Source organism: Larus michahellis, chromosome 13, assembly GCF_964199755.1.
Source record: "Larus michahellis chromosome 13, bLarMic1.1, whole genome shotgun sequence".
Classification (NCBI taxonomy): domain Eukaryota; kingdom Metazoa; phylum Chordata; class Aves; order Charadriiformes; family Laridae; genus Larus; species Larus michahellis.
The window spans coordinates 16,768,634-16,781,731 of NC_133908.1; the positions used below are offsets into that span (position 1 = coordinate 16,768,634).

General features: G+C 45.5%; 1 protein-coding gene across 24 annotated transcripts in view; it reads right to left on the reverse strand.

The window, feature by feature from the left end:
- Positions 1-12,917, reverse strand: part of PPM1F (protein phosphatase, Mg2+/Mn2+ dependent 1F) — a 43,515-nt gene extending 30,598 nt beyond the window's left edge. For all 24 annotated transcript variants that reach the window (XR_012589714.1, XR_012589710.1, XR_012589713.1 and 21 more), the window contains exons 1-2: positions 12,708-12,917; positions 2,281-2,411 (exon numbers count right to left, since the gene is read on the reverse strand). Coding sequence is in view for 1 of the 24 variants with exons in the window: in XM_074605860.1 (XP_074461961.1) it covers positions 2,281-2,411; positions 12,708-12,883 (307 nt within the window). In the remaining 23 variants the exon portion in view is untranslated. The remainder of the gene's footprint in view (positions 1-2,280; positions 2,412-12,707) is intronic.
- Positions 12,918-13,098: the final 181 nt, after the last annotated feature.

Here is a 13,098-nt window from a genome sequence, read left to right on the forward strand (position 1 = left end):
TTAGATGCTTGTGACCAAGAAAATGTCCCTGTCCCTAAGTTCTTCATTACTCACTGTTTCTAAACATCGTCATTTCTTCGCCTTCACTAACTGAAGGTCCGCAGGTGCAAGATTTTCATAAAACCCAGAACTAGAAATTATAATCCTAGGCTCACAAATACATCGCAGTTCACATCTTACATTACTGCTGCAGTTCACCTCAAAGATAATTACACGGGAATCAATGAAGAATCCCCAGCAGTGGGACTGCAAGATGCTCTGATGACCAGTTTCCAGCTGCTTTGTGTATTTGTGCTGAAAACCTATATAATTATCAGATGTGGGTTACATTCTGCTGTTCCTTATTTTCCTGCAAGGGTTGAGCAACAGCAAATAAAGATACACTACTGGAGCACAAAGTCACAATGCAGTTAAGACACAATTCTCTCTGATGTAAGGGAGACAATAAGAAAGATGCTTCTATAACACTTTTGAAAATGTTGTATCTTACCACATGCCCTGCGATCATTGTTGCAAACATAATATAGAGCTGCCAGTTATGGAAGATCAGTGCCTTGATCTCCTTCAGTTCCCCCTGCACAAAGCCATACTTTAGCACTGCTGCCTGTACTTCTTTATTATCTTACCACTGCGGTGATCTAGTCACACAAAACTCTTATTTGCCAGCTCTCATCCGGGGCAGCGTCCTGCCCCAGGCCGGGTTAGCTGCACTGAAGTCCGCGTGATCACTCACAGACCAAGAGACACAACAGAACATGGAGTGCGGAAACCAGGTGCTCCGGGGGAGTGAACTCAAAGCAACTGGAAGAGGCACATGGGAAAATCTCTGAAGGCCTGTGGAACATCCTCGCAAGCTGGTTCTATACGGAGGTGCTGGGAAGGCTCCAGCCCCAGCCCAGTCCGGTTCATCTTGCTGATGTCCTGCACGCTGCTCCTCACATGCCCTGTGAACACCAACCTCAGAATCGTTTCTCCTGCGCCAGAGAAAGGGGGCCAGGGCATGCTGTTTAGACCCCAGCCGAGCTGATACAAAGTCAATTCTTCCCATCCAAAGTGCTGGAAACTTGCTAAATCTCTCCAGACATAGGAAGGCTACAAACATTAAGGCAAGGGATGAAATATTCAGGGTGCAGCAAGACTTAATTAAATGTGTTCCCCCTCCTGCTGTTTCAGACTTGTAGGTGGATACTGAAATAGGCTTCTGGAAAGCGTATCCTGGCCATTACCAGAGCTCTGCTTGGAGACGCATCCTCTGGGGCACACTGAACTGCCTTTCGAGCCATCCAGCCTCCCAGGGAATTGGAAGGGTGAGTATTCCGCCTTACAGGATAGACGAGTTTGCCTAAGACATCTCTCCTCCGTTTTTGTCTTCGACTGTGCCTGCACCCTGCTCCATTTAAATACTTGGCATTGAGATGGAAGGTTTGGTGAAGTCTAATGTTAAACACTTCAGCATGTAAATGCAACAGGACCATCTGTTACACAAGGCACAAACACAGTAGTCAGTCACCAAGGTCTGTTCTCTCTCCAATTCACTCAGACAGGGGAAAATGCAGGCGTCAGGCGGAAGACACATGCATCAGGTTCTTCATCCCTCAGCATCCCATCTTTATAGGGGAGGGTGGGAAGAGAAGAAATGATTGATAAAGACAGAGACTACTGAGAAACTTGCCAAGAGAAAGACCTGGAGTTTCAAGATGTTCAGGTTGTGGAGGGCTCACAGGTCCCAAAATCTAGTTCCCAAGAACAGACAAGAGCAAGATGGATTACATGGATGAATTTAAGGTGTCAGCATGGCTGCACAATAGCAACTGTGATGATTCCAATGTCAAAACACAGAAGCAATTAGCTAAGGTCAGTCTACCAAAGAGAAAAGGGCACTTCAAACATATAAGAGGTTATCAACTTAAGATAGGAACTGAACCAGTTCAATTTAAGTGAAATTATCCAATGAGGAAAAGAAACGTTCTTACCTAATTCAGTTAAGGAATCACAGTGGACAAAGTCATTAATTCTTTTTGGGAAGAGAAACTCTCTTCCCTTTCCAGAAAGCCAACCCACACAATCAGTCTGGGGCTCCAGACACCACGTTTGCATCTTGCCCACAAAACTAGCATAGCTACCTTCCATCCCACAGATACCCAGCAGGAGCAAATAAAGTTCTGCTCTCTGCTGCTTGCCAAACAGCCTGACCAAATATTCTGGTAAACATTTCAAAACACTGAAGTCTTCCAACAGACAGCCTCTGGGAAAACCACAGAAGGAAAAAATTATACTTACAGGTGAACCTTTCCTCATCTCCTCCTCCCTCTGCTTCCACACTCTGCTGCTTAAATTCAGTCAAATCTGTTTGGAGGACTTCATCAACTGCAGCATGGATCAATGATGCTGCAAGAAGTGGTGAAACACCTCTGCTGGTAAGAAAAGGAAGGGAAAGCAAAATAGACTGCGTTAGTTTAAATTGAGCTACAACCTCACTGTTTTATGGTTAGTGACCTCAGAATTAGAAAGCCTTACGCACAATCAGTAATTCCAACTTCATTAGTAAACTAGCAGAGGAAACCATATATTCAATATTTACTCATACAAATCTTCAGCAAGATCTTCAGTTAGACAACTGCTTTCTCAAGAACGCAAAGAGGAAGAAGCATATGAATCATGTTTTCAAACTGTTGCCTCACACTCCAGTCGCAGATGGTACCTCCTTCTCCTGAGCTCTCGGATGGGAACTGCTACCTTCAGTTCCAGCCTCTGAACACAAACATTTTGTTTCTACTCACTACCCAACATTTCCTGCTTGCAGTCAACTGTCTCACCACAGACAGTATCAGGATCTCTGCACTGCAGTACACACAAATCTCCAAAAAGGCTAAAACTCCATTTCCCTTCCCTCCACAAGAAGAGTCATGCGCAGTACTAACCTATGGCCCTTTAACACCCAGATACTCCTGACAGCAAGTTCCCCAAAGGAATCACACAGGAAGAAAGTGCAGGGTTGGCACTGGGGACCAGGCTAAGAAAAGACTCCAAGACTTGTGATTCAGCTGAAGCTTTTAGGTAAGCATCTAGATGACAGTAACGCCAATAACACACACCCTTTCCTTTTTACTACAAGCTTTTGCAAGCTCCACGCTTTATGGGAAGTACATGCTTGCTTTAGTACTTTTGAATCTGTAAACAAATAAGCCCTATCCAACTTTAAAATAGGGCTACTAGAAAATAACTCCTTTATATTCACTATATTCCTGTGGCAGGCAGTAACAATTACAGTACATAGCACACATTCCAGACATTTTCTATGAGCACAATGAAGAATAAGCGTGGACATCCATAAAACACATTTTATCCATTGTTCACGGAGTGTTTGATACCCACAAAGTATCCAGTTATACAACCAAATAACACGTTAAGGCAAGTGCAGCAAGTCAGGGTCAGGACTTTGCTTTGCCAGGGAACATTTAGAAAGTCCTGCACAAAACTGACTGGCTGCAGAGCAGAAAATGGTGGAAGCAACTGGTCTCTGCAGAGGTTCAAGAGATGGCTGGTTTTGTGCTGGGAGGGGAAAGACCGTGAGGTTTTAGACCCCAGTGACAAGCAGCTGAAATGCATTTTGCCATTGTGTTTCTGAAAGAGAGGCCCTGTCACATCCCCGCAGCCGTGTACGCGTACCTCCCGTGGCAGCAGACAGAGAGCATTGTGCTTGGCAGCAGGCAGCGAACAGAAGCCTGTTTTATGCTACGCGTTCTGTAGCGCTGATGGCCTACTCTAATGAGTCATTTCAGTACTTCAAATAGATGGCAGCGTGTTTGCAGTCCTTTCAGTGCTAGCTGCAGTCACATCCCGTTAAGGAAAGGCAGAAATTGGCGGTTTTTTTCCCCCCAGGGTAACATGTTTAGGGGAGTCAGTTCCTTTCCTACCCAAGTTAAAAGTAACAATGCCTGCTTATAATCACTCTGACGCTAACAGACAACCTTTTAAAAGGTCGGGCAAGAAACACATCCGAAACGGATATGGCAACCCCCCTAAAAAATCCTGCTTCCTGTTTTTGTTTGCATAGGTGGAAAAAAAAAGGAATATGAAAATACAAGCCACACAATGTCAGATGTGTAGCTGATGTGGCTGAAAGTCAGAAGCTTTAACTAAAGGAGGTTTCAGCTCCAAGAATACAGATAAAAAATATTAAGTGAAACAGCTATGCATTTAAATGCATAGCAAGAGTCACAGCTTCAGTCACCTTCAGAATTTCTCTGCTATGCTGCCAAAAAAATTCAAATCTAGGCTGGGTTTCCAGTTCAGCGTCAGAAAAGGGCTTAACGCTTTGATTTTAAACTTTGTAGACTTCTGCTTTCCAGAACCCTGACTTGCTGAACTCGGTCCATAAAAAGCAGCTTAAACAAAAGGCAACACACTAAGTTCTATAATTCACAAGTCCTGCATAAACCTCTGCTTACAGGATGCCTGGAACAAAGAAAAGGCTTACGCGTTATTATGTCACATCCTTCAACTTTTTCTAGTTGCCACCCAGTTCCTAAAAAGGAAATTCAGAGACTCCTCAGTAGGGATATGCTTCATTCAGCTTTGCTTCCTATGCATTTCCACCCCCTCCACAGTTTTGCAAATCTATACAAAGAAAATGGTTGCTTATTGCGATTTTATTTCTTATGCAGCCAGCAACAACACCCCCGAGCAGTTTGAATCTGACATGTTGAAAAAAGATAAAATAAAAGCCTAAAAAATGACCCTACCTATTTAGCTCAACTTCATTTCCCCACAGAACATATTTGTTGATTGCTTTATAAACTCCTAATACTAGTACTACCATATTGGTAAGTCTGTTTGTCACTCAAGCTCCGGTAAATGGAGCTCCAGGGCAATGGCATCTTCCATTCAGTTTAAATGTTTCCTGGTTCTAATTTCATCCTCTAAATCACAGACTTCAGGACTTAACAAAATACATAATTAAAGAGCAGCAAGAACTGCTCCTTTAGCTGAGAGCTACAAGGTCTCACTTGGCTAGAGAGTCTCTGGAAGCAGGCACAGTACCTATGGCAACCAGTGTAAAAGCAGAAGCCCACTGCAGTTACCATAACAGACTTCAAACCCTTTCTGTAAGCAAAGAAAAATGTCACTTATTGTTAAAATCTTCCTTTCAAAGAAGCCCACGACACCCTGCTGACAGGCGGAACCCAGCATGCTTTAATCTTTATGAAGCAGAAGAAATACTGTAGCTGTTTCCTAAGTGGGAAAACAACTGTGCTGGGAAGAAGAGGGAAGCTGGTGGGGTGTGTGACGTGGAAAGGACGTTACCTTCTCTTCAGAGAGTCTTAGGAGAAGCATGTCAGCCCCGTGTCTATGACACACGCAGCACTAATTACCTACCCTCGGCCTACACAGGCTAGTAGTAAACAGACTTAGAGTTTCTTTGCTACAGGCTGTTTCTTCGCTAACAAAAAGGGTGTGTTTTGACCACAATAAAAAATATTTTAAAAGAATTAATGCATGTTGCAACAGGGCAGATGAGGCACTGTAGGTTCACCACCAGCTAAAGTCAGATAGCCAGTGGTATGGAGTTCATATCCTCCAGCCACTTTATAGCAAAATACAAGCCTCATTTTAAAAGCTTGAGTATAGATACAAGTGGTAAGTTAGAGAGTAAAGCAATACTCCTGCTAATAAAGAACACACTTACATTTGCATGCCATCCTCCTCCTTGAAAGGTTCCAGACCACTGGACACATACACTATTGTTAGAAGGAGCTATGCAAAGCCTCTGTTGATACACATACCCGTGGGCCAAAATAAAGTTACACACGGAAGTAGAAAGTAATTATGATATTTTGCATAGTGTAAATTTGGCATGAGTTGCAGAACAGAACTTACTTCTCTCCTTGTTCACCTTGTTTCTCTTCTGCAATACAATCTAGTTCTCTATTTTATTTCACTTTAAAAGACCAGCTGTCACGCTGTCACAGCCACAGTGTATTTGCGTGTGCCTGATCAATCATAGGACTGCTACTGACCCCTTACACACCAGCCTTCAGAAAGAAAAGACAGAATATGCACAAATTCCCTCAGGGAGCAGAAACCCTAGTAATGTCACTTCTTTCTTGGTTTTATTTGGGTGATCAAATCCCCAGCACACTTGCAGTCACCAGTTCAGAGATGCCCCCCCAACTAGGAGGGCGTATTCAGAAGTCTCTAGTAAATGGCTTGCTGGGCACCGGCGGGGGCATCCAGAGCACCAAAGGTCAGACCACCGCATCATGCCCAGAGCCTCCACCATGACTACCCTGATTTCAAAGGCTTGACAAGGGAGGATGGCCGTTGGGCTGTGCCTCCGGAGAGCGGAGCGGTGCGGACGGCGGCTGCTCTGAGCTGGGAGCAGGGAGAAGCAAGCTCTGCACAACCTGCTGGAGTGCGGGACAAAGCCTCAGTAGGACATACCAAACACCCAGTGCTTATGCAAATGCTTCTGAATTTTTATTTACTTTTTTTGGAAGGAAAATAATACACATCCTACCACCGCCCCCCCAGTCTCCCACAGTACTGCCAGGAAATCTCTGTATAAAGAGAAGCATAAGAGATTACGAACTGTATTGGCCAAGTTGTCGATCACTTGTCACTTTTCAAATTAAAATAAATAAATAAATAAAAGGTTACATGATGTTCTTTCTAGGTATTATTACCAAAGTCATGGCAACAAGGCAGCAATGGTGCTGTAGGCCAGAGCACCATGGTACGACCCTCTTTTCCTTCCAGAGGAGGCATCTATCTATCTCTCTATCTCTCTCTCTCTCTCTCTCTCTCTCTCTGCCTATGTTGGGGAACAAAGAGGTGCTGTATCTGCCAGCACAAGCTGCTAGCATCAATCAGTGCAGCTGGCTTTTTTCGGAGGGAAGATGTATTTTTGCACTGTTTGCTACCCAGGCTCTGTCACACCAGAAGATCGCATACAGTACAGCTCTGCCAGTAAAGCAAAGTTTGCGCCGTGGACTCAGTGTGCGTTTCCAGCACGTTACCGCTGTATCAGCAAAGTGGGTTTAGTGCGGATCTGCAAATGCTAGCAGTTCGCTAGTAAGTGAAAGATCCTCTCACACTGCCAAAATAATAGCAGGTCACAAGTTTCTTCGTGAACAAAAGCTGCTTGTATTCAGTATTTTCTCGCCAATCTGCCACTTTTATTTCCCTCCCCCCTTTTTATTCTTATAATCAGCTACAGAATGTTTCCACTCAAGTGGCTCTAAGCATTGGTATTTATTACAGCAGCAACCAGAGTTCCCAGGGTGATGGCGACCGAAAAAGTACAAATATCTGTCGAGGAGAGAACATCTGACATCCTGCAATGCACAGGAAGTTGTTCCTTGTGTTAATGATGTCAGGTCTTTACAGTAGATTAACAAGATGGAATCGAAACAAATATATAAACAAGGCCATACACATAATTTCAATCTTTTATGTTTCCATCTTTACATCAAGCAATTTTTTCCAGATTTTCTTCTGAAACAATCAGAAGCAGCAGCTTTAGAATCTGGAATCCGTCGGTTCAGGCCCTTCAGCCATCATCAAACAGCTTTTACAGAAAACGTGCAATGAAGAGTCACCTGCTACTTCCATTTCATTCTCAGCAGGAAGAAAAACCACACAGCAGAACAGGAAAGGCTTAATTCCACGGATGCCACTTTTCAATTAAGCCCTCAACCTGTTTCAAAATCGAGTATTTCTTATCTTGGTGCCCAACTCAGCAACAGAAAGGGTGTTTGACACAGGTCACAAGAGCAAAATACGCAAGTTCTAAAGAAAGGCAATTTCAGTTTTCCGAGCAGAAGCGAAGAAACCTGATTTAAACACCAGCAAGCCAGCCCTAAAAGTGTCCTCATCATTATAGATCTTCTCTTTTTTCAGCATTTCATCAAGCTTTTTCTCTCTTGTATTGCAGGCATCCCTATACATACACTTCCTTTTTAAAGGCAAAGTGATTATTTCCCCAAGTTACTATTGAGAGTATCTTGTAATGGGGAAAACTCCCTGGGAGTTTTAAATTAAGCAAAGTATTCTGAAAAGCAATTTACTGATCACAAAATTAACCGTTTGCCACACCTCTATGTACTGTTGGAGGCAGGTCAGAACTGCCAAAGCCTTTATTATCCAGACACACGTGCAGTGCAAGCTGCACATAATTTCTCTCAAGCTGTGTATCGTCCTGCCATCAGCTTCAGAAGCAGCAGGGGACAAACCCCTCACAACAGAAAACAGGTTCGTTCTGACCACCACCAAAAACTATCAGAGCCGGTTTGTTAACCATTTGCTAAATTAACCAATAAACAGCAGAAGTACCACATTCCTCTCGTGTGTTTTTATCAAGGCTTCCAATTCTAACACTATTAATCATAAACCAGCCAGAAGAGCGGTGCTGCTGAAGGAGCAGCCTGTCTCTGCTGATCCCACCCTTGCTGTCGCTGCCACAACTGGTCCCACGAACACTAGGAAGTTTGTTTGCAGGCAACCACACATGAAATTCACTTTCTTGTCTGAAGTGAATGGATCACTGGTACCGTGAACATGTTCTTAGCAATGAGAAGCATTCCTGCATTACAATAATATACACTAAATGGTACAAATTAGGAATAAAGAAGTAAGCTTCAGGGGACTCATTAAAAGCAGAGGTCAGGGCAGACAGGGTATTAGTCGCTTTCTCAGAGGAAGTAACTAAAGGGAGTTTTAAGGAGACTGGGTAAACCAGAAGCAAGATATTTTTTCCACCCTCTTCACGCTTACATCACATAAAAACATCACAATATCAGAACTGCTGAATTAACTATTCTAAAAGCAGGGAAATACTGAAAATAAAGATGCCAGAGCCACACCTTGGGTGTAAGTAAGCACTACAGAGTGAAACACAAAGACACAAAACAGGATGCTGCGGCGACGGAGAGATGCAACACAGCGAGTTGTCTGGGAGGGGGCAGAAAGGAAGCAAAGTCTCACAACTGCCATTGTAAAGTCCCCTCAAACAGGAAGGCTGCCGGAATGTCACATTGCTCTTTGGCTATGTCACGGCATGGTCACACAAGCTTCGGCTCCTATCAAGGGAAAGGAGAAATTTCTGTACTTGGGGGTCTGACTTCATCTCGTGTTCTGTTTCAGTACAGGTTAGTAAAATTTCAGGTTAATTTTTTAAGCTTTGGAAGTAACTAATGGACTCTTCATTCACATTGACCCATTTCCACACGTTGTCGGAATGCATAGCTCTTACCCAAAAGTGTATGTTACTTAAAATTCTGCGAAACAAGATTACTTAAGCTTGCCCCAATTCTTCAGAATTTTACGTATGTATTTAACTCCATACAAGGGAGGCAGTTCCATTGATTTAAATTAATTATTCAAAGCAGAAGCATCTGCAAAGCTCCACTGGATTAGCGATTTAAATCCAAATCCTGCCGGGAAGCGAATGTGATTGGCTGTTTTAGCTAATGTTTGGCTATAGCTGCATTTGCAGTCAATTGTTAAAATAATTCATTTTAGATTAGTAAAGGCGTTCAAGGGGGTTAGGCTGAGACACCCAACTGCTTCCATGTAAGAGATGTGTGTAGCCTTAGAGAAGCAACAGCATTCAGAAGCTCCTTGTTGGTCTAATGTTATTCCTTACCACATTCTCCTCGCAACAGCAATGCTGGCTGGTGGTGGAGGAAGCATGTTTCTCCTTGCAAAGACACAAAGGGTTTACGCCTCCAAGCAACTGGAAGGACAAGCTAAACATCACCATATGTTGTCTCACGAGCCAAGGATATTGCCGGACCTTTTCTGGCTTGGGCCCTCCAAAGCACAACCCAGACATCTGTGTGGGCGTGAATGAAGTATCTGACAAGGCAGAAATAGGAAGCAGAACTGCAGAACCGTGTGCCAAACTCAATTCCCAATAACACTTTGATCTATAGAGAAACTCTTCATCATCACTAATCGTCACATAAAATACATTCTGTGATGGTGGAGTGTTAAAGAAGTCTCGAACAGAGGAAATACAGAACTAGCATCAATGCCAGAAGTCAGCAAGGTACATCCAATAACATCTTCATGGTGTTAAACCCGGTTATATTGACATGTAATATTTGAATATAGTGCGCATTGTCCACTGAGCTGCCACCTGTGTGTTAGAGATGCCCCCGGGACAGCCTGCAGCAGCAGATCACTGGATCACAGTGACCTCTTGCGAACTCGCTTCCTCATCTGGTATCTCTTCTGCATCTTTAACAACTTTCACACAAACATTGGCATGTCTTGTAAGTGTCATCCCTCCCATTATTGTTCCTTTTCTTAAAGCCTTTAGCATCCTTCTTTCTCCTATTACCTTACATTCCCTGGTCTATTTTGTAGAGGATTTGGGGGATTCAGATCAATTGAAAAGTTTATTTAACCTTTGAAAGTGCATTCTGAGTTGATCTTCAGTAGCAAACCTGGGAAGTGGGAAAGAACGCACAATGTTTGGCAATTAGTCACACAATCACAGGCTTTAGTTTTGGTCCTTAACTGATTATGAGAAGAGGCCTGCGCTTTCAAAATAGATCCCTGTCGTGGCCTTTGGCTCTACCAGTCTTTTCCTCCACATGCACGAACTTAGCCTACCCTACAGGAAACCGCAGCCTTTTTGCAATTGAAAATGAGGTTTCTCTTCATCATAGGAGCCCAAAACCGAGTGGTAAGTCTGCTGGGATCCCTCCATCTGACACTTGGGGTATGCTGCACTACGCCCAAGCACAGAACTTCACACACAGTGTTGCTTCGCTGTTTTGCCCGCAGGCAGCCACAAGAACTCATAAAAACACTTTCCTTATGTATTTCTGTTTTGCAAGCACATTTTGTGAAAAGCATAAGTAAGCAGATTGCTGCACTTTTATTCTGCTTTGCTTTCTTTAGCTATCTTTCCCTTTTTTTTTTTTTTTTTTTTGCCAGCTCAGGATTAAGCTGCTCCACGAAGCCGGCTGTCTAATCAGAACTGGCTGCAGGGCAGGTATGTGAAAAATGCAGCTTCTGACAGGGCAGGCTCCTTTCTGTGTAAACACCAGAAGTGACAGGTGAGATGAAAGCATTGCAAAAGCAGCACTCTTTGTGCTTCCACTTGTTAATATGCCCATTAGAGAACAACAGAATGTTAGCAGATATGCTACTCAGAAACGTGGTTTCAAACATCACTACAGTTTGAAGAATCTACCTGGTATCTCTACGGCGTCATACCTTGCTCCCTAAAACAATTTTAGAGAACAGCAGCCTGGCCCACGTGGCAGATGGGTTCCCATCTGATAAGCATTTGATCAAGACTGACATTACTCTGTTCTTTGCAGCGCTCACCCAGAACCACTCTTGCTCTGACGAGTTCAAAGACTGATTGCACGCAATGAATTTGCAATCTCTTTTAGCAGTGCAACAGCTGTGTTTTGTTCCTGAGCAATTTGGTCAAAGCCCAACTAAGTAATGCAATGATCAACTGTGTCTTTTTCAACTACAGCCTAAAAAACTAATTTTTTTTTGTCTGTGTTTCTCGTCTTTAAGTTTAGGCACACCATTTAACTGAATGGTATTATGTCCAGGAACATCTAAGTAATATAATGCACAGAAATAAATTGATTTTTTAAGGCAATCTAAGTACCTGAAAGTCACCTATAGACTTTCAACAACAACAAAAATCTATTCAGTGTTCATAAACTCACCAGATAGTAGCTAGAGACAAGTAATTCAAACCCTGTTTTCTATCTCTTTATCAAATCCCTCTAGTAACCCGGTAACATTCAGCATACCTCAACAGAGCCAGTCTCCTTAACTCCCCGTCTTCACTACTTATCCCCAGTACCACAGCACAAAGTCAACTCTCCACTTAAACTTTTATTTTTGTGTGGTTTTAGACCATCCACAATCCCTGTTCTTAACTCTCAACACGCACTTTAAGGAAGCAGACCGTGGTAGGAACTTTGTAAAGCCCAGAACAAGCCGTCCCTACCTGACACGCTTCAGGGAGCAGAACAAAGAGCACCAGAAGAGGGTAAAGCAAGAGAAGTTATTACTGGTAAAGCGCTACGTTGCCAGAAGTGGTAAAATGAACGCAAATTCTTAGCGGTGTTAGAAGTCTAAGCTGACGCGGACGGAGGCTGTAAGACGCCTCTCCCGGGATGGGGTGACAGAAGCACGGCCGAGAGGAGAGCTGGGCCCTCCAGCCGCGCTGCGACTCCGCTCCTACCGCCTGAGCCGACGCCAGCCCGAGCAACCCGCGGGAGCCCGTCCTGCTCGCCAGGGCGACTGCGGCGCGGCGGGCGGCCACCGGCCACCGCGGCACCCACCGGCCCCAGCCCCGGGCGGACTCCGCGGGGCCCCGGGATGCAGCTACCGGCACTTCACCTCACGAATCGGCCTGTCACGCTAATTGCGGGGCTGTAATTTAATCTCTCGTGCACCGAGAGCGGGACAGAGGTATTTCTGAGAGCACACAAACATCACGATAAAGGCGCAGGTCTCAGCAGGAGGCCTGTGACAGAACCACGCAATTAACAGCCCAGCTTTCACGAGAATATTCACGACAATTAAGAAGGGGGAAACCATAATTAAAAACGTAATCAAGCGTTCCCTAAGCGAGGTCTGGCGGACCCCGCCGCAGGCCCCGCTGTCTCCTCAGGAGGCGCCGCCCGCCCCGGGCCCCTCAGCCGCCCGCCCCGGGCCCTCACCTGCCGCCCAGGAGGCTCCTGGCCCGCTCGGCCAGCGCGCCCGGCACCTCGGCCTTGCTCAGGGCGCCGCTCCCCGCCGCGCCCCAGGGCAGCGGCTCCGCCGGGCCCAGCGGAGCGGGGAAGTCCCGCAGGAACGAGCTCAGGGCGGCAGCGGCCGCCTCCGCCTCCAGCGCCATGGTGGCGCCGCGCTCGCGCGCAGCCCGCCGCCGCGCCGGGGGCGGGACGGGAGGGGCGTGGCCAGCAGCGATGCCCGGGGCGGGGCGGTCACGTGGTCGGAGGGGCGGGGCGGGACCTCCCCATCGGCCCCCGCGGCCCGGGGGCGCCGCCGGTTTCCCGTCCGCGGCCGGCCGGGGGACGAGCCGTGCTCGGAGGGCGGGCGGCGCTCCCCCGG